The 22,784-nt window shown below is 28.3% G+C and overlaps 1 protein-coding gene across 1 annotated transcript; it reads left to right on the top strand.

Annotated features, from left to right (window-relative positions):
- Positions 1-18,203: 18,203 nt before the first annotated feature.
- LOC109818812 (transcription factor bHLH53) lies at positions 18,204-20,648 on the top strand. Its single transcript, XM_020384339.2, has 3 exons — positions 18,204-18,354; positions 18,585-19,284; positions 20,201-20,648. Exon 2 carries the CDS (start codon positions 18,596-18,598, stop codon positions 19,271-19,273), a length of 678 nt encoding a protein of 225 aa, XP_020239928.2. The 5' UTR covers positions 18,204-18,354; positions 18,585-18,595; the 3' UTR covers positions 19,274-19,284; positions 20,201-20,648.
- Positions 20,649-22,784: the final 2,136 nt, after the last annotated feature.

Raw genomic sequence — 22,784 nt, 5'->3', positions numbered from 1 at the left:
TTTGAATTCAAATTTCAAATTTGAATTCAAACTTTAGGCGCCAATTTGTGTAGCTTTGGTTTAGGTGCCTATGTGCTTCATTTCCGTGCATACTTAAGTCCTCCCTTCACATTTTTTATTCACTTTTGAGAATAATGAAATTTGAGAGCTTATTCAGCCAAATTTCTTCAAGAGTCACCGAATTTAGAGAGCTACACTTTTAGGAACCCTTTTAGGTTTCCTCCTCTTTGAAGTGAGCTTTCCCTTGAACCTTAAGCTTGGATGCTTCCATCCAAGGCTTAAGCCTTCTTCCAATCCGTGAATCATCCTCCATCTAGTGTTCATCATTGTGGTTTCCATCTCCTTGAAGAAGATCCGAGCAAAGGAGAAGCTAAGGAGAAATCATCTACCACTCCTCCTAACCTTTTCCATCAGTTTTGATGCACCAGCGTGTGCTTAATCAGCCAACTGCAAAACATTTATTTCTTTGTGCTTTTCTAGGTCATTAGCCCTTCTAAATTTCTGTTATATAATTTCATTTCCTAGGTTTATAATAAATTTCTTTAGGTTTTGTTTAGGCCATTTGTTTATAATGAACTCTTTTTGCCTTATTTTGTCACATCCCACCTTATATTTTTTAAGCTTTCTACATTAATATTTATGCCATTCGTGAGAAGATAATTTTTTTTATTGCTAATAAATAGCAGTACTATTGGAGAAAAACAATTAAAAAAAACTTTTTTTGTGTGTTATTTAGCTGATGACCTAATAATTAATTCAGTTAGGAATTGAATAAATTAGATGTAACATCAGTGTTGTACTAATTTAATATGAAAAATATGATTTAAATATGTAAAATATATATGGAAATATTTTTTTATTCATTTATAATTTATTATATAAATGATTCATCACAAATAATATTTTTAAAATAATTTGTAATGTTTTTTTTTGTTAAGAATGATATGAATTGTTAACTTTTTTAATTGAAAATATAATAAAAAATCAAAGATATTAATTAAATATATCAAACAATTTATTATTGACTATATTCGTAACGTAATTTCTATATTTCTCATTTTATTGAAAAAAAACTACAACCATTTTAATGTGGGGTTTATTTTTATAGCAGAAAATTAATTCATTTTTATTGCAATAGAATCATCAATATAATGACATGTTTTTTTCAATAGCATTAAATATTTAGAGTTAAATTATTATATATGTTGAATTTAATGGGTATGCATTCAGTGCGGAAATCTTTTTTTGTTGTCAATCATAATATAGGCGTTTCTAACAGTATTATGCAATCATTTTATATATGATAAAACTATTACATATTGTGATAATCATTTTCAAATTATTACGATGATTTTCAATAGTTGACAGTTTAGAAATTAAAAATATTATTGATTATTTTAACTTAAATTATTGGTTAAGTTATAAACTTTTCTACTTTAGAAATGCACACTTTTGTGAAGAGAAAAAAAGTAGCTTATCAAATTTTAATGTAGAAATTTGTTGAAGAGATTTATCTCCATTTCATTGCTGCTTAGAGTTATATAGCGCATGTTTAAGTGTAAATTGTAATCGAAAACTAGTATAACTTTCAATATTTGTTCTATGCAATTTACTGAGTATGTCAAGAAAATTAGATTGTATTTTTTCTCTCATTATTTTGAGACTTTATGTTAAAAAAGTAAAATAAATTTTAGTTTGAATGAATTAAATATTTTTAATATGTTAGTAATTAAACTAAGTATAGATAACTTTAATTAAAATTACAAAAAATATTATTCAACTTTTAATATTATTAAATATTAATTATTTTGAAAACTAAATGCTTGTCGATCAATTATGTTAAGAATTCAAATAGTTATTTATTTTAGGAATAATAATAATTTTAATTTTAAAAATTAAACCGTAAATGCTAATCTTTGATGCATTAGGTGAGATAAGGTTTGAAGTGCTCTAAAATTTGTAATGGGGACTTGCATTCTAAAATACATGGGAAAATGTTGATATGTTGAAATGCTAAATTGCTGATTTATAATATGATGAGCATGAGGTGTTGTCATATAATAATTTTGTAACGAGGATCTCATAATTATAATATACACTTCTTTATTGATTTTCGTTTTTAAATATATATTTTTTAATTTTTATTTATTATGAACTATAAAATTACGATGACTAAGGTATATTAGATAACAAATTCACGAGTGACATGTATACAAAATCACAAATATTGTCCAATAAAATGTAGAAACTAATTTTATAACTAGCTAAAATAAAATGAAAGGAAGTGAAAACAAGGAATATTGAAAAAAAAAATTAATTTGAATATAATTGCTTTGTTACTTAAAAGATTCTGTTAGATAAACACTTTATTAAGTTTTTAATTAAAAAATTCCGGAAAGATTTGACATAAACAAAAGTTGTTACTGTAGTTACTTAAAAGGATTAACATAGATTCTTGGAAGATTTACAATATGTAATTTACCCTAAAAGTTGTTAATTTAGAAAAATATCAACAGAAAGCTAATGGTTGGATAGTTTTTTTTGAAAGTACTAAACATTAATTGAAGTTGATGAAAAAAGTTGGAAAGTACGGCTATAAATTTTATTGACTAAGAAAAAAAGGTACATAAATGGAACTTCTTTTTGACGGCTTTTAAGTGACAATGAACACGAAAGTAGCCTTTTGTTGCTTTCTCTTCATTATTTTGCTTATATTTAGCTACACATGTGAACCTTAAAGTAGAAAGGTGATAACCATTGTTACCACACATAGAGTTTGATTGTGCAACTTTAGATTGATGACTTTCTAGTAAGTGTGTAAACTGCAAAAGAAAACAAAATACACCCGTTTTCTAAATAAGTAATAATTGAAATAAAAAAAATAATATGGTTGATAGAAGGTATAGTATAACATTTAATAGTTATTTTATCAATGTAGAATTTGTCAATAAAATTAGATTTGTATTTTTTTCATTACTTTTCAAATTTATGTAAACAAAATAAAAATAATTATAGTTTGAATAAATTAAATGTTTTTAAAATGTTATTAATTAAATTACAAGTATAGATAACTTTACTTTTTAAAATTACAAAAAAAAAATTAATTTTTAAAATGATTGAATATTGATTCTTTTAAAAATTAAATGATTGTCGAACATTATGTTAAGAATACAAATATATTTATTCATTTATTCTATGAATAATAATAATTTTAATTTAAAAATTAAATTGATTGACACCCTTTATTTTAGAGATTAAATGTGTACAAATAAATTTTATTTGTAGTCAAATCTTAGTATGAATAGGGCTCTTTTTATTACTATAACATATTCAATGAGGCTGATATCTATTGTAACTAAATGACTATACATGCTAATATTTTGGTGCATTGGGTGAGATAGGGTGAAAGTGCTCTAAATTTCATAGACGGGTCACATACATACTAAAACACATGAAAAAAATGCTGATATGCTGAAATGCTAATTTGCTGACTTACAATATGATGAACATGAGGTGTTGTCATACAATTTTGTAAAGAGGGTTTCACAATCACAATATACACTTTTATATTGGTTTTTGTTTATAAATATTCTTTTTAACTTTTATTTATTATAAACTATAAAATTACGATGACTAAGGTATATTACATAACAAATTCACAAGTGACATATATACAAAATTACGAATGGTGTCTAATTAAATGTACAAACTATTTTTATAACTAACTAAAATAAAATAAAAGGAAGTAAAAACAAGGAACATTGAAAGATAAAAAAATGTTGATATAATTGCTTGTGTTAAAAAAAATAGCTTTTTAATGTATAATTCTTGTACCTAAAGTTTCTCTTATGTTGACCATATCCTCGTCTTAACTAGCTACTAACTGCTTCCTTAAATCTCTCTCACTATCATTTGCTATTTTTTTTAATAATCCATTTTCTAATATTTAATGATACTCGGGAAAAACAATATATGTAACATCTCAAATTCTCTACATAATTAATTATTATTATTTTTATAGAGCTTATTTTCTTATAATTATTTCAATTAATTAAATGGATTTTATAGAACATTTTAGATATTTTTTTAATAATTTAAATATTTATGAAAAATTAATTTTTTATATGAAATTTTGTTTTTTTAGGCCCAAAACGGGCTGTTCCCAAAAGCAGAACTGGCGTTCCAAAAAGTGGAACGAGCTGTTCCAAAATAATAAAATGACCTAAAATCTTAAGTTAGAAATGGGTTGTTCTAATTATGGTCAATGTATGTTAAAATCAACCCCAGAACGAGTCGTTCTGGTTTTAAGAACGGGTCGTTCTGATTTTGAGAACGGGTCGTTCCGGCCAACCCTGATGTCTATAAGTAGGAGGCTCAGGCTTGATTTCAAATCATACTATTCACTTCTGACTTCTTCTTCTTCTAAACCTTCTAAAGACCAAGGAGAATCCAGAGGAGGAGATTAGCAAAGTTCTGCTCTAGTTTCAGCTCCTGCTTATCGAGGTAAGAGGAGAGTGAGAAACCTCGCTCGAGGGTGTGGAAATAATGTTGGGTAGTCGGATTGACCCTCAATCCCTTGCCTGATGTATGTTTCTAGAAACATGAAAAGTATGAATGTGTTCTGTTTTACTTTCTGATTACTCTGCTGTGTTCCTTATTGAGATGATGAATGAATATGTGATTAATTTTGAAAATAGATAAATTTTAATATGAACTAAAGTGCTCTGTAAATTTCTGTGTAAACCTTATGAGGTAATAAATGAAATTCCATGATAAGTGAAATGTTGAGTTAATAAAATAGTGAATGTATGACATGCATCATATACATATATAACTCCAGGTGTGTCGCTTAGGCTGTATACCAGTGACGTAACAAGCTATGTGATGAAATAATTTATTCCAGGTGTGCCGCTTAGGCCGCATACCAGTGATGTAACAAGCTATGTGATGAAATAACTTATTCCAAGTGTGCCGCTTAGGTCGCATACCAGTGACGAAATGATGTATTCCATGTGTATCTTAGGTCACCAGTGATGAGAAATGTGAACTTCCGTATGGCCACATGCATGCATTTATGAGTCGAGTTCATGACATTATTGCATGATAAGTGAATGTATATGTATTCTAATGTATTTATAACTTAAGATTTATGATTGTGATGTGTAACTTATTGTGTGATATTTGTTATGACTGTGTGTGCGTTGCTTAACATTTATTTCTACATTTGAATTAGAGTGAGATGTTTCTCACTCCCTTGTTATTCTTGTACATGTTTAAATTATGTTGCAAGTGATCATCATCATGATTCATGAAGATGTTGGTAATGAGGCTTAAGGTTTCAGTTGGGCATGCTCTGATAGGCTATGTGATATCGATGCATAGCTAGACTTAGTTTAGGATGTTATTGTTTTAAAAACTTTAGTTTCTTTTCTTTTGTAATTTATAGCGAAGGTATAACGTAAATAAAGTCTATAGTTGCAGCGATTGAATCCAAGGAAAGTGTATGTTGAGAATTGTAATTTTGAATGTTCTTGATAAAAGATCAAAGTGTACATCTTTGTTATATTTTTTATTACATGATTTGAAAGTTACAAATTAATTCCTAACTAGGAGTCACTGTCACCTTCACTGAAATTAATCTATATTTCCTTTATTATTTATTGTTATATATATGATTTCTTGAGTTTTGATACTTACATGTTGACTTTTTATGGTTTATGAGTTACGAATGTGAACTTTCTACCGTATGATATTTGACACATTTGTTTTATCCATTAAAGATGTTATCAACTATGAAAGATTTTATTTACTCAAAAAGAAAAAAATTATTATTTACATTTATTGTGTATTAATGTTGGAGTAGAGAGTGTCACAATATATGTATACAAGGAAAGAAAAAAACACAAAAACCTAAAAAATAAAGACACAACTAATGTACCGGTAAGTCATATTACTTAGACTAACTATAAACTCGTTTACGAAAACTTTATATGAACTACTTATCTTATTAGTTTTGGATTTTTTATATACCCACTATTTTTTTTTTTTTTTTACTTCAAATAACTAAATATACTCTTTTATATTATTTTACTTTTATCAACTTTCTTATTAATTAATGTTAATCAAACACTTAATTCAATTTTAATAGGTTTAGAAGGTAGGTTTTAACGAGTATATATATTAATTTTACAAAAACACATCCAACATCTTATAATTAAGGAAACATGTTTTAGTGATGTCGTGAATAAAATTCAATATTCTTTGAAGAAAAAAAATCTAGCACTGGTGATTAATTTATGTGCCTATTCTTAAGACCTTCAACAATGGAAGAAATAGTGATATAATTTATTCTGATTATAATGTTTAGCCACGAATATATTCTGTTGTATACATCGCATATATTCAAGCCACGACTAATTAATTTCAATGGAGTTTACTTGACAAATAATTAAACTTGATATTTCTTAAATATAGAGTCAGTTTTTATCAAAAGATCAGGAAAAGAAAAACTATTATAGACTTTGGAGTACAAGTGTTTTGAATGCACATTATTAGTATGGGATATTCCTTGGACCAAATTGTTAAACAAATAATAATCCTTATCTAAGATTTGTTGTTTCAAAGCGAAGAGTGCAGATAAGATTAATTATCTTTTAGTGAAGAGTGCATAAAACATTATTTGGTACAATGAGTGATACTATTCCATTTCACAAAAAAATTGAAATAAAACACTTGGTTTTTCATACATGCAAAATGAATCTAATCTAATCTTATCTAAACTTGACTCCTTGCAACATGCAAAATGAACTATCAATTGGGGCAATATTTACAGAAAAACAACAAAATAGAAAAAAGAAATAATGCAAGAAAAAATGCAAACAACAACAGATCATGAACAGTTAATAAAGATTTATTATTCTTGCATAGCTTTTATCTCAATGTCTGTCCCAATCAGCTGTTTAAGATTCTCGACGATGGTAGGTCTTGATTGAACATCCCCATGATTTGTCAAACAGGTGACAATTTCTTTTGGAACAAAACACATTTCTTCTGTGTAAAACTTCTCTTGAACCAAGGGAGAAACAATCACATTGTGTAGAATTTCAAGAGGTGTTGCTTTATCTACTTGCCACAATTACCAAAATATAATAAGTGGGTTTGAGCTTAATTAAAAGCAATAGAATCTAAGATGAAAAATTCATAACATTGATTTGATCATTTTTTTTTATAAACTTTTGGAGTAAGTTAACTTCGTTTTAAGGGCGGTAAATCATGCGATGATCCGTCATTGATTCGTCCCAATGTTGTCCAATAAAATGCAGTTTATAACCAAAATAAAACATGGAAAAGGAAAAACAACTGGAAAATTCCATGCAAAGCGGTTACATGACAAAGTAAGGTTTTAATGTTTATTTCTTGCTCCTAAAGTCTATGTTTTTATCATATCCTCCTCTTAAAATGGTTTCCTCAAATCTCTCTAATAAAAAATGAAAAGAAATCTTTTGATATAACAGTTGGTCATAGATTAATATATTACACACAACTAACCAATGTCAATCAGTAACTTCAACTTTTGATTTTTACTAAACCTTAATTCTGTATCGTAATCACAGCACACTATCACAGCGTATCAAACTCTCACAGGATATAAAACGTCCTACATGCAGAATATATAATTAATAACATACTCTAATTCAAAAAAAGTCTTCACACCTACTAGATGACCAAATAGGTAACTGTTAAAAATCAGAACAGAAAAACTGGAACAGAGAAGTAAAGTTTCTGTTTTTGGTGTTTCAAAGAAAGGAAGAAAAGTGGTCACAACATTTCATTACTCTTTTCACACTATTAACGTAAAGTTACATTACACCAATATATGTCAATATATGTCAAGGAAGTTTCTGATATGAAGTACATAGGCTGCAGTAAATTTCCACAAAACAAGGACAAACACTCCCATTTACCTAAACATTTGACCAAGCAGCAAAAAATCCCTTGAAAAAAGGATTAACACTTATCTACACCTAACCACATCAGATAACAACTAAGATAGAAATGAAACAGACATAAATATTTAATATTTTTTTTAAGTATCTAGAAAAATCTCAACTTCTGACACTCTTCCTAGAGATTTTTCTTGGATACTCCAAGCTTAGATCTCAGCATTCCAAACTTGCTCTTGGAATAAGGATTAACACTTATCTACACCTAACCACAACAGTAGCAACTAAGATAGAAATGAAACAGACATAAATATTTAATATTTTCTTAAAGTATCTAGAAAAATCTCAACTTCTAACACTCCTCCTTGAGATTTTTCTTGGATACTCCAAGCTTAGATCTCAGCATTTCAAACTTGCTCTTGGAGAGAGCTTTGGTTATGATGTCTGCAATCTGATTCTCAGAGCTGCAATGCTTCAAGCTGACTTCCTTTGATTTCTCTGCTTCTCTGATGGCATGATATTTTACTTTGATGTGTTTGGTTCTACTATACTGGACAGGATTTTTTGCTGCTTGGTCAAATGTTTAGGTAAATAAAAGTGTTTGTCCTTGTTTTGTGGAGATTTACTGCAGTCTATGTACTTCATATCAGAAACCTCCTTGACATATATTGGTGTAATGTAACTTTACGTTAATAGTGTGAAAAGAGTAATGAAATGTTGTGACCACTTTTCTTCCTTTCTTTGAAACACCAAAAACAGAAACTTTACTTCTCTGCTCCAATTTTTCTGTTCTAGTTTTCTTTTTCTGGTTTTTAACATGGTATCAAGAGCTTCTTTGATCTTTTAGGGCCTGTGAGTGAGAGAAAACCAGCAAGAAGACTTGTACCAGAAAACCCACCAACACTAGAATGGATTCCAATAGCAGCTCTTTACCTCCACCTCCAGTTTTTGCAGGAAAAAATTATGATTTGTGGGCTGCAAAAATGAGAACTTACCTTAGAGCTCAAAATCTGTGGGAAGTGGTGGAAAATGGAAACAATCCAGCCCCTCTACCATACAACCCAACAGTGGCTCAAATAAGATTCCACAATGAAGAAGTGGCCAAGGATGGTAGAGCACTTGCCATCATACAAGCAGCAGTACATGATGATGTTTTTATCAAGATCTTGAATCTTGAGACAGCAAAAGAGGCCTGGGACAAACTCAAGGAGGAGTTCCAAGGTAGTGAAAGAACAAGGAGGATGAAGGTGCTCAATTTGAGAAGAGAATTTGAAGCAATCAAAATGAAGGAGTCTGAAACAGTAAAGGATTTTTCTGATAGGTGGTTACACAAATCAGATTGCTAGGTGAACTTAGTGATCAAAGAGTTGTAGAGAAAGTCTTGGTTTGTCTTCCTAAGAGTTTGAATAAAAAATCTCCTCTCTTGAAGAAAACAAGAATTTTTCTCAAATATCACTTGCAGAGCTTGTGAATGCTTTGCAAACTACTGAACAGAGAAGGTCTTTAAGAATGGAAGAAAATGTTGAAGTTGCTTTTGTGGCTAACACCAAAGGCAAAGCTCAAGACAGCAATTGCTTTGGTAAAAAACCATTTGACGGGAAGAAAGGTAAAGGGAAAAGGGAAGAAGGCGGAAACAAAGGAGGAGCTTGGAAGGAAAAGTATCCATCTTACTCTCACTGTAAGAAGAAAAATCATACAGAAAAAATTTGCTGGTTGAGACCTGGAGTCAAATGTGGGGCTTGTAACCACTTTTATTCCTTTCTTTGAAACACCAAAAACAGAAACTTTACTTTTCTATTCCAGTTTTTCTGTTCTAGTTTTTCTGTTCTAATTTTTAACAGTAACGAGAAAATACATGTAGTTGAATTGTGAAGGTAAATATTGAGGTAGCAAACACAGTTCCATAAACCCTATGCCCTAAAGATAATGTTACTCAAAAACTAGGCAACAAATTAATAGTTATCTCGAATGAGGTCTTGAGTTGAAGCATTCCAACTTGAGCTTGAAGGTAATTGACATACTTTGCAGCTGCATGAATCATCTCAGCCGAGTTCATCTTTGGTCCATTTGGAACCAAGCTATTGAGTCTTCTCAGTGATCTTTTTCTACTTTCTGTTGCTGCTATGCTCTGAGAAGATATGATTCTCTCATTAACTACTCTCTTCTCACATTTCTTCTGAGACCCAATATCTACAGAAGTACCAAGTTGTGGAATCTTATAGAAAATTTCTGGTTGCACTCTTTCTCCTTGCAAAGAGAAGGATTATAAGACACAATAAATCCCTCTATGAAATTGGATGGTACTGTTGATGTAGTAAGCTCTTGCTGCGCTGAATATTGCATAGTTGTTCATGATAACAGCACTTTTGACGTTTTGGACATCGGAGAAGATTGTGTCCTTCATGAGTTGGAAAAATGTCATGATAGGTGAACGGAACAAAAGGATCATAAGAAAGGTAAATCTCTGAAGGGTAAAGAAAGTCACCACTAGGGTCCATATAGTTCTCAAAAATTGGGTTTGAAAGCTAGAAGATGTTTTCATCCGATTAGGGAAAAAGGTTCTGCATGTTTTTGCTACTTCTTCATGAAAGGTGCTTGTTTCTGAGTTGAGAAATTGAAGAGTGTCCCAGTTGAAGTGCGTGTTTAGTGTCATGTCATCATGTCAAAACAACCTACAACATGAACAAGAAGTTTAATTTTAGTTGAAAATTGAACCTACTTGAAATAGAAGAAATACATGCATGCATGCTTAAATATTAATTGTTAAAACTAAAGCTCAAATGCATATGTAGAAGAAAGAAATAAGATACAAGGGATGAAATTTGAGTCATGCATGTGCATGCACAAGAGACAAAAGAATCTTTGCTTAAGATACTTAAGGCTTCTGGTAGAGTATCTTGGAGAGAATTTGTTTTGAAAATGTAACTAAATAAACGCTTTATAATGCAAATAATGTAGAATTTGTTTTGAAAAGATAACCCTCGTGTTTTATTTTTTCAATAGGATTGAGTTGACATTTGTGTTGAGTTGAAAATGATATATTTACACTATATAAACTTATTTTTGAGATAAATAATCTTAAAAATAAATAATTTTAATTAAATTTATTTTCTTGTAAAATTCTTTAAACTTTAGCTAAAAATGACATGTATTGTTTCATTAATTTTAAATTTATTTTTAATCAATAAAATAATATAAGTTTTTTTTTATAAAATGTTCTCCTTAATATGAAATATTCATATGTTAAAAAAAAAAGTACAATTTTAACCAAAATTTGAGGAGAAACTTGAGTCTTGATAAGTATATATATATATATATATATATATAAATAAATAAAAGTATATAACGAAAGTATATATTTATCAAAACTCAAAATAATATAATTATATTGAAATTATTTTTTTTATATACTTCAAAGTCAATGTAATACGTAATTCAGAGTATCGAGTGATCTTTCCTATGTGTATCTCTCTCCCACGTATCTCTCTCAAAGATATTTTAACTAATACTACTAGTATTTTTAACAAAGATTCTTGTGTCTTCTGCATTTACATGCATGACTAAAACTTTAATTTATTCTCTTCCTCTGTATTTGATTTCTAATTTTAAGTTTTAACCATTACATTACTCATAGGCATGCATGAACACATATATACAAGAGAATTAATTATTAATTAGTACATATATTTCTTCTATTCTAATTTAGTTGAAGTTTCAACTTAATTGAACTTCATTTTCAATGCTTTTCATGTTGTAGGTAGTTTTGATATGATAGCGCTAAACACGTACATATTTTATCACACACAAATACTTTATTGTGAAATCTCGTAAAATAATTAATGTTCACCTTCCTCTTTGTAAAAGGAACAACAATTGGATGATACTATTAATAGTTCTTGCTAAAAAATATTTTTATTTTGACTTTAGAAAAAAATTGCGAATTTTAATTTTGAAAATTATTTTACTATTATAATTAAATTAAAAATATATTTATTTATTTTTATTAAAAACACTACACTAGATATAAGATAACACCTGCAACCATTGATATATATATATATATATATATATATATATATATATATATATATATATATATATATATATATGACCTTTAATGTTTGAAAGATAATCTACATTACACTAGACATCTACATTAGAGAATTGGTGACAAAAAAATTTTAATTGAAAATTAGTTATCATTAATAATTCATATTTTTTTTTATTTTTGAAAATATTTAAAATATGAATTCTTTCTAATTTAAAAATAAAATACACAAATAAATAAATAATAATAAAATATAAATAAGATTAGTCAATTAATATGGTAAAAATCATGAAAATAACATATATAATAACTTATGGATATAATTATTTTGTTTTCTTATTTCTACGTAATTATGTAGTAAGTGTTCTACATGTTATATAAAAAAAAAGTTATGATGTTTCATCTTATTGGTGATGTAAAGAAAACTTAATACACTAGTTTTCTAAATAAGTAATTGAAATAAAAAAAAACAATATAGTTGATAGAAGGTATAGTATTACATTCAATAGTTATTTTATGCAATGTTGAATTTGTCAATAAAATTATATTTATATTTTTTTTCATTACTTTTCGACTTTATGTGAAAAAGAAAAAATAATTATAGTTTGAATAAATAAATGTTTTTAATATGTTATTGAATATTAATTCTTTTGAAAATTAAACGATTGTCGATCATTATATTAAGAATTCAAATATATTTATATTTATTTTATGAATAATAATAATTTTAATTTAAAAATTAAATTAATTAACACCCTTAATTTTAGAGATTAAATGTGTTACAAATAAATTTTATTTGTAATCAAACCTTGGAATGAATAAGGCTATTCTTTATTATTATAACATATTCAATGAGACTTATATCTACTGTAACTAAATGATTATACATGCTAATATTTTGGTGCATTGGGTGAGACAAGGTATAAGTGCTCTAAATTTTATAGACGGCCGGGTCACATACATTCTAAAACTCATGAGAAAATGCTGATATGCTGAAATGCTAATTTGCTGATTTACAATATGATGAGCATGAGGTGTTGTCGTACAATTTTGCAACGAGGGTCTCACAATCATAATATACACTTTTATATGGTTTTTGTTTATAAATATTCTTTTTAATTTTTTATTTATTATAAACTATAAAATTACAATGACTAATGTATCTTACATAACAAATTCACTAATGACATGCATACAAAATTAGGGTTTACGAATGTTGTCCAATAAAATGTGGAAACTAATTTTATAACTAGCTAAAATAAAATAAAAGGAAGTAAAAACAAGAAATATTGAAAAAAAATGTGGATATAATTACTTGCGAAGAAGTTAAAAAAAAAAAAAAAAAGAAGCAGTTTTTAATGTATATTTCTTGTCCCCAAAGTTTCTGTTATGTTGACCATGCCTCGCCTTAACTTCTAACCCTAACCGCTTCCTTAAATCTCTCTCATTTTCGTTTGCTATTTTTTCTTTTAGTAAGCCATTTTCCAATATTTAATAATAGGTGGGAAAAGCAATATATGTAAACCAGCAAAAAAAAAATACAAAACCCTAAAAATTGTAAACACAAATATTGACACAACTAATGAACCGGTAAGTCATATTTCTTAGACTAACTATAAACTCGATTACCAAAACTTTATATAAGCTTACTTTATTAGTTTTTAACTTTTAAGCTATTGGATTTTTTTTGTACCCACTATTTTTTTTAATTTCTTTTTTTACTTCAAATAACTAAATATACTCTTTTATATTATTTTACTTTTACCAACTTCTTATTAATTAATGTCATGAAAGACTTAATTCAATTGTAATAGGTTTAGAAGGTAGCTTTTAACGTGCATATATGTTAATTTTACGAAAACACATCCAACATCTTATAATTAAGGAACCAGGTTTTCGCGATGTCGTGAATAAAATTCAATATTTTTTGAAATAAAAATGTCTAGCACTAGTGTTTACTTTATGTGCATATTCGTAAGACCTTCAATAATGGAAGAAATAAAGAAATAAAGAGATACAATTTATTCTGATTATAATGTTTAGCACATATATATTCTGCTGTATACTTCGCATATATTCAAGCCACGACTAATTAATTTGAATGGAGTTTACCTGGCAAATAATTAAACTTGATATTTCTTAAGCATAAAGTCATTGTTTATCAAAAGATCGGGAAAAGAGAAAATATTAGACTGTGGAGTAAAGAGTCTTGGATGCACATTATCCCATGACTATGGTATATTCCTTGGACCAAATTGTTAAGCAAATAATAACCCTTTGCTATTATTCGTTATTTCAAAGGGAAGAGTGCAGATAACATTATTAATCTTAATTTTAGTGAAGAGTGCATAAAACTTTATCCATAAAAGACAATTCCATTTCACAAAAAAATTTAAATAAAACACTTGGTTCTTCATACATGCAAAATTAATCTAATCTGAATCTAATCTAATCTTGACTCCTCGTATATGCAACATGCAAAATAAACTTCCAATTGGGGCGATATTTATAGAATAACAACAAAGTAGAAAAAAAAATAATGCATGAAAAAATGCAAACAACAACAGATCATGAACTGTTAATAAAGATTTATTATTCTTGCTTTGCTTTCTCCTCAATGTCTGTCCCAATCAGCTGTTTAAGATCCAGATCCTCAGCGATGGTAGGTCTTGATTGAACATCCTCATGATTTGTCAAAGTGGTGACAATTTCTTTTAGAGCAAAACACATTTCCCCAGTGTACAACTTCTCTTCAACCAAGGGAGAAACAATCAGATTGTGTAGAATTTCATAAGGAGGTGTTGCTTTATCTTTCTGCCACAATGACCAAAATATAAGAATTGGGTTTGAGCTTAATTAAAAGCAAAAGACTCGAAGATGAAAAATTCAAAGCATTCAGTTGATCATTTTTCTAGATAAACTTTTGGAGTAAGTTATTAACTTCATTTTAAGAGTGGTAAATCATGCGATGATCGGTCTTTAATTCTTCCCAATGTTGTCCAATAAAATGCAGTTTATAACCAAAATAAAACATGGAAAAGGAAAAACGACTGGAAAATTCCATGCAAAACAGTTATATGACAAACTAAGGTTTTAATGTATATTTCTTGCTCCTAATGTCTATATATGTTTAATCATATTCTCCTCTTATAACTGTTTTCTCAAATCTCTCTCTAATAAAATGAGAGTATATTTTATTAAACCTTAATTCGTTATTAAACATGATTTGTAACTAAATCAAAAACTAGAGACAACAAATTAAAAGTTACCTCGAATGAGATCATGAGTTCAAGCATTCCAACTTGGGCTTGAAGGTACTTAACATACTTTGCAGCTGCATGAAGCATGTCTGCTGTGTTCATCTTTGGTCCACCAGGAACCAATTTCCCAAGCTCTTGAGTCTTCTCGCTGATCTTTTTTCTCCTTTCTCTTGCTGCTATGCTCTGAGAAGATATGATTCTCTCATTAACTTTGTTCTCACATTTCTTCTGACACCCGAGATCTATAGAAGTACCAAGTTGTGAAATCTCATAGAAAATTTCTTGTTGCACTTCCTCTCCTTGCAAGGAGCACGTATTATCATAGCAGCACTTTTGGCCTTTTGGACATGGGAGAAGACTGTGTGATCTTCATGAGTTGGAAAAATGTCATGATAGGTGAATGGAACGAAAGGATCATAAGGAGGGTAAACCTCCGAAGGGTAAAGAAAGTGACTGGGGTCAATATAGTTCTCAAAAATTGGATTTGAAAGGTAGAAGCTTTCATCCGAGTAGGGAAAAAGGTTCTGCAGGTTTGGTGCTGCTACTTCTTCATGAAAAGTGTTTGTTTCTGAACTGGGAAATTCAAGAGTGTGCCAGTTGAAGGGTGTGCTTAGTGTCGTCATGTCAAAACAACCTACAACATGAAAAAGAAATTTAATTTTAGTTGAAAATTAAACCTACTTAGAACAGAAGAAATACATCCTGGCTATAATTGAATTAATTGTTAAAACTAAAGCTCAAATGCACATGTAAAAGAAGAAAATAAAAAGAGACAAGGTATGAAGTTTTGAGTCATGCATGTGCATGCAAAAGAGACATGAGAATCTTTGTTTAAAGATACTTACTTATGGGCTTTGACATGAAAGAGAGATATACGATGTTGTAGATTTGACAGTGAGAGAAGGAAAAGACTGTGTGAAGACTTTTATGCACAGAAGCTATGAGAACTGACTCTATCGTCTTGCTCCTTTGTGGGTCGCGACAATTTAGGGGAGGTTATTACTGGCAGTTACCTTTTTTTAATTACCTTTTCTTTTTCTTTTCTACATTTCCCTGGTGTATTTATAATTAACATTAACATATATGATTTTTCTTCTCTTCTTAAGTGATCAAGAGAAAAGAAAAATATCACCAGTTATTTCAACCCTCCTTTTTATTTTGCTACGTTAATGCTAGTGCTTATTGGTCGTGACATTTCAGGGGTTTCTGAGTAGTTACTTAATTACTAGGGTTTTAAATCCTATACATGTATTTGAAAACGCTAAACTTTAAGTTATGAACTTTTTAAAAATATAACATGTTTAAGTAAAAGTAAAGAATGTTAATTATGTAAAAGAAAGTATTTAATTTTTAATATAATGGTAATTTGAATAAGTTCCACTATAAGTTGTAAGACGTGAATTAAATTAAATAAAAAATATGTTTCTGAGAAAAATAATAATAATCATCATAATAATAAAAAAAGACGTTTGTAGAAGATGAAAAATTCAAAGTGTTGATTTGATTATTTCTATTTCTATTACACTAATGGAATACCTACTAACTTCATTTGGTCAATAACAGGATGGTTTTTTTTAATTTATTTTCATATATTTTTTTAAAAAAAATATTGGTTGCACTATGCCAAATTGAATCAATATCCATTGCAAAGGTCACATCCCAATTCACGGACTGTACAATTTTGAGTGAGGTTTTTAAGCATTTATATTAACTAGAAAAAAAAAAAAAAACGTCATCAATACGCACCTCAAGCATTACCAAGTTGTCCAATAGAATGTAGAAATTAAATAAAACAATGTAAAAACAGGAAAATTCCATGCAAATCAATTACACAGCAACACTCATTTTTTAATGTATGATTCTTGTTCCCGAAGTTTCTCATGCATGTTAACCATAATCTCATCTTCTTAACCGTTTCTTTTATCAAATGTGTATGAGAAAAGTACGTAGTCAAACATAGATACATCTCGTAAGGTACTAGCCTACCAGGTTATAGTTAGTGTTTGTGTGGTGAATACAAATTTAATATTATATTTGTGGCAAATTTAATATTAATTAGTCTGCACTACTTTTTGTGCCTCTTTTCTGAAACCTTCACTAATATAACGGTATGACAGCATTACTTAAAGTTGGCTTGTCTATGTGAAAAAAATATAAAAATAACCTGTTAAATTATTTTCTTTCATTTTTCTTTTGTAGGTCCACTCTTCTTATTTAAAACCCGGCATTTGGTTTGAGTATGTAAAACACACTTGTAAATGTAACTAAATAAAGGCTATATATAACGCAAATAATATCAAATTTGTTTTGAAAAATAATACTAATGTTTGATTTTTTAATAGGGTTGAGTTGGCATTTGTGTTGAGTTGAAAATGATATATTAATACTATATAAACTTATTTTTAAGATAAATGATCTTAAACATAAATAATTTTAATTGCATTTATATTCTTGTAAAATTCGTTAAACTTTAGCCTAAAATGGCATGTATTGTTTCCTAAATTTTAAATTTATTTTAATCAATAAAAATATAAATTTGTTTATAAGCAATTTTACCTAAATTTTGAAGTTAAACTTGAATATTAATAAGTATATATATAAATATATGTGACGAAAGTATGAATATGTTTATCAAAACTCAAACTTTATAATATAATTATATTGGAAATATTTTTCTTATATACTCTGTAATGTTAAGTCACATATTCTTACTTATAATTCACATATTTATAATTTTAATTTGTGTAAAAATAACCGCTAATTCAAATTAAAGAATGCTTATAAAACTATACAATTTTGCAAGCACCACACCGTATTGGAGTTATTTTGTGACATTTTATAATAAAATACTTATAATAAAAGGAGTGGGGAAGAAAAGAAAAAGAAATATATTAAAATAAAAAAAATGCTTATAATTCATTCTAAGTAACTGCCTGCAACTTCTCCTGAATTATCTCAACCCACAAAGGAGTAAGAGCAGAGTGTGAGGATAGAGTCAGTTTTTGTAGCTTCCATATTTTCATTCATAAAAGTCTTCACACTGTCACTGTCTATTTCTTTTTCTCACCCTCAAATTTACAAAATTTTATCTTTATTCTCTTAGGTATCTCTCAAAGATACTCTAACTAGATACTATACGTATCTTTGCCAAAGATTCTTGTGTTTTATTTTCTTCTTCTACATTTGAGCTTTAGTTTTATGTTTTAACCATTACACTAGGCACTCATGCATGTACACATTTACAAAAGAGAATTATTAATTAGTACATGATATTTCTTGAATTCTAAGTTGGTTGAAGTTTTTACTTAATTGAACTTCATTTTCATGCTGTAGATAGTTTTCATATGATGGCACTAAGGACGTACTTCAACCGGGAAACTCTTCAATTTCCCATCTCAAAAACAAACACCTTTCATGAAAGCATGCCAGAAGAAGTATCAGCACCAAACCTCAACCACTTTTTTCCGTATTCAGATGAAAGCTTCTTCCTTTCAAACCCACTTTTTAATAACTATTTTGACCCAACAGGTGATTTTGTCTTCCCTCCAGAGATCTACCCTCCTTATGATCCCATCATTCCCCTCACTCGTCATGATATTTTCCCAACTCACGAAGATTACAATCTTCTCCCATGTCCCAAAAGCCAAAAGTATAACTATGAACCTGAACCTCAAGAGTTTATTACACCATCAGTACCGTCCACTTTCTTAGAAGGGTTTTTTATGCCTTATGATAATTGTTCCTCCTTGCAAGGAGAAGAACAGCAACATGAACTCTTCTATAATGTTCCACAACATGATACTTGTGTGGATCTTCCTTGGTGTGAGAAGAAAGATAAAGAGAGAAACATATCTCCACAGAGCATAGCAGCAAGAGAAAGGAGAAGAAAGATCACTGTGAAGACACAGCAACTCGGAAAATTGGTTCCTGGTGGACCAAAGATGAACACGGCTGAGATGCTTCATGCAGCTGCAAAGTATGTTACTACCTTCAAGCACAAGTTGGGATGCTTGAACTCATGAAGTCTCTCGAGGTAATTGTGATGATATGTCATGGAACCGCTTAGATTCTCTTAATTTTACCTATTAATAACTCTAACTAACTAATCGACAGTGGAACATCATTTAAGCATTTTTTTTCTTTTAATGTTTTTAATTGCTTCTTATGTGTTGTTATCTATATATTTACTTTTATCAATCCAAAATGTGTCTCCTTAGAATTAGGAACTTTTTATGTGATGTAATTAAGATGATTTGGATTCAATGTTTAGTTCACCGCATGTATTTCGTGTTGCTCCTTAGTCCTTACTAAATACCATAGTTGAAATTGCTGAATTGCCAGATTTGGTTAGTTATGTGTAATCTACTAATCTATGACTATGAATGGTCAACATAAGAGACTTCAAGAGCAAGAAATATATATCAAAATCTGAGTTTGTTATGTAACTTCAGTTGTTTTACTCTCTGGTAGGTGTGTAGACTTATTTTGAATTAGAATATGTTGTTATATATTGTGTAATTTTTGAAATTTCTGATTTACAGATTTGGTTAGTTATGTGTAAGTTTTTAATGTATGACTATGACCAAATGTTATATCCTTAACATTAGTTTGTTACGTAAGAGAGACTTTAAGAGCAAGAAGTATATATTAAAACTTTAGTTTGTTACGTAACTTCTTTGCATGAAAATTTCCAATTGTTTCACCTTTTTCATGTTTTATTTTGGTTATAAGCTTAATTTCTGCATTTTATTGGATAACAATAATTGGAAGAATTAAAGAAAGGGTCGTCGCTTCATGTATATACCACCCTTAAAATGAAGTTAGTGATTTACTCTAAGTGTATCTGATCGAAATGATCAAATCAATGCGTTGGAATTTTCATCTTCCATTATTTTTTTTCAATTAATCTCAAACTCATATCTTTTAATATATTCTGGTAATTGTGGCAGGAAGAAAAAACAGCACCTCCTTCTGAAATTCTACACGATCTTGTTGTTTCTCCCGTTGTTCAAGAGAAATTGTACACTGAGGAAATGTGTTTTGTTCCAAAAGAAATTGTCACCACTTTGACAAATCACGAGGATGTTAAATCAAGCCCTACCATCGTTGAGGATCTTAAACAGCTGATTGGGACAGACATTGAGACGAAAGCTAAGTAAGAATAACAAATCTTTATAAACTGGTCATGATATGTTGTTTGCATTTTTTTTTCACTACTTTATTTCCTTTTTTCTATTTTGTTGTCTTTCAGTAAATATTTTGTGCCTTAGATTAGATTCAATTTGTAGTTCTATTCATTTTGCATACGAAGAACCAAGTTTAGATTGGATTATGTTCATTTTGCATGTACGAACCAAGTGTTCTAGTAACTTGGATTTTTTTTTATATCATTCAATGGTTAACTCAATGGATCTTTCAATTTATACCAAATAATGTCATCCAGTGAAAAGACAAATGTTAGCAAAGGTTGTGCCATCCCAAATTTACTAATTAACTTGTGAGTTCATGTGAGAGTGAATTGATAAGAATAAAAACATTTGCAAATAATGAGGTAAGTTCCCTATATCTTTTTTTATTTTTTATTTTACTTTTATGAATCAAGAAGAATGTGTTGAAAGTTGAGTACAGGAGATACTCAACATATTAATTTTACACAAATAGAATAAGTATAAACAACCAGGGAATCAAAGAAAGTCATTTGAAAGAAAGAAAAAACATAAAATCGACAACCTAAAAGTTAAACTAATGTTTAAGCACATTTTCGACTAATTATCATTGATTTGAAAATTAGTCAATCTAATAGGTTCGATCGATCGGACTCAGCCAATCTAATAACCGATCAGGATGTTAATGAAAACCGGTGAGAAGTAATTAAAAATTGATCGAATTAATACGGTGTTGTCTGATTTAGTAGTTCTCTATTTTTATTTTCAAAGTACAAAAAATAGTGTTGAACATATTTCTATATATATCTTCTTCTTTTTTAATCAATTTAAGTTGAGTTTGCAAATGCTAAGAAATTCATTTAGGTTGTGTTTTTTAATGAGGATTGTCGAATTTTAAGAAATTTTAAATTTTGAAAAAATTTTAATTATGTTTTTAGTCATTTAACTTTGAGGTATATATTTTTATGTTTCCTAAATTTCAAATTTGTGTTATTGGTTCCTAAAATACAAAAATAACTTTTTTGCCTTCTCAAATTCAAAATTTATCTTTTTAATTCCTGTAATTTTTTTAAAAATAATATTTTATTTTGTGTATAAGAGAGATTAAAATAATAAATTTTAAATTTGAGAGATTAAAATAATATTTTTTATACTTTGAGGACTAAAAATGCAAGTTTTAATAAGTTTGAGGAACCAAAAAATTATATACAGGAACACAAATAATTTTTTTTTTTAAAATTATAGGACTAAAAACATAATTTTAAATTTAGAAAAAAATAATTACCTTAAATTTGAAGAGTTAAAAACATAATTAAGTCTTTCAAGAAATTTTAAAAAAAAAATTTAATCAGGAAAATTCATTTAATTTACATTTGCATTAATCTGAAAATTTTTAATATATTTGTAAATAATAATGGAAGAAAAATTAAATACAAATTTTTTATTATACAAATTATCCAAATTAAACTTTATTCGTAATTAAAAATAATAATACATAAGTATAAAAAAAATATTTAAAGAAATGGAAATATATTGTGCTTTTTTTACAGCTTCATATAAATTGTGTTGATATATATATATATATATATATATATATATATATATATATATATATATATATATATATATATATATATATATATATATATATATATATATATATATATAACCTTTTGATAAGAATAAGGCATATTTCTTATTTATAGTATTTTATTTTGGGGTATTTTTTTAGTCCTAATATAGTCATTTTGAAGGTAAAAATTCATTAAATTAGGTTTGAGGTGTACATAAATTCTATTTGTATGTTAATTGCATAAAATTATCTTTGATGTTTTTCATGACTTAAAGAAGTTAAAGAAGTAGAAGAATGCAATACTTTATATATAATTCCGGTGAACCACTTTATCCATCGGTTTAGAACTTGTTTTTAAAGTTATTGTTGAAATCTCGTACTTTATAAGATGCCCTATCAATATTTTTGTTTTTCTCTTTTCTCATACATACACATGTAGTATTGCGTTTTCTGCCTTTTATTAAATTAAATATTGCAATATTATGGCTCACAGTTGCGAGAAAAATAAAGATTATGATAATGAGAGATTTAAGGAAGCGGTTAATAATTTAAATGAGGAAATAGTCAAAATAAAAGAGACTTTCGGGACAAGAACAATACATTAAAAACTGTTTCCATTTGTGTTTTCTTTTCCTTTTAATATTAATTACATTCCCTATTTTTACTTGCTCATGCATGCCTAATTACAACATAATTTCTGAAACCTTTTACATAAACCTAGCTACTAAGGGAGTCCATGGTTATATCGAAATTGTACAGTAAGAATTTCCTTGAGATGAGACTCTCACCAAACTT

This window comes from Cajanus cajan, chromosome 10 (assembly GCF_000230855.2).
Source record: "Cajanus cajan strain Asha chromosome 10, NIPB_CcT2T_4, whole genome shotgun sequence".
Taxonomy (NCBI): Eukaryota; Viridiplantae; Streptophyta; class Magnoliopsida; order Fabales; family Fabaceae; genus Cajanus; species Cajanus cajan.
Note: the sequence above shows the minus strand (reverse complement) of the source record. Positions and strands in the feature narration are given on the sequence as shown.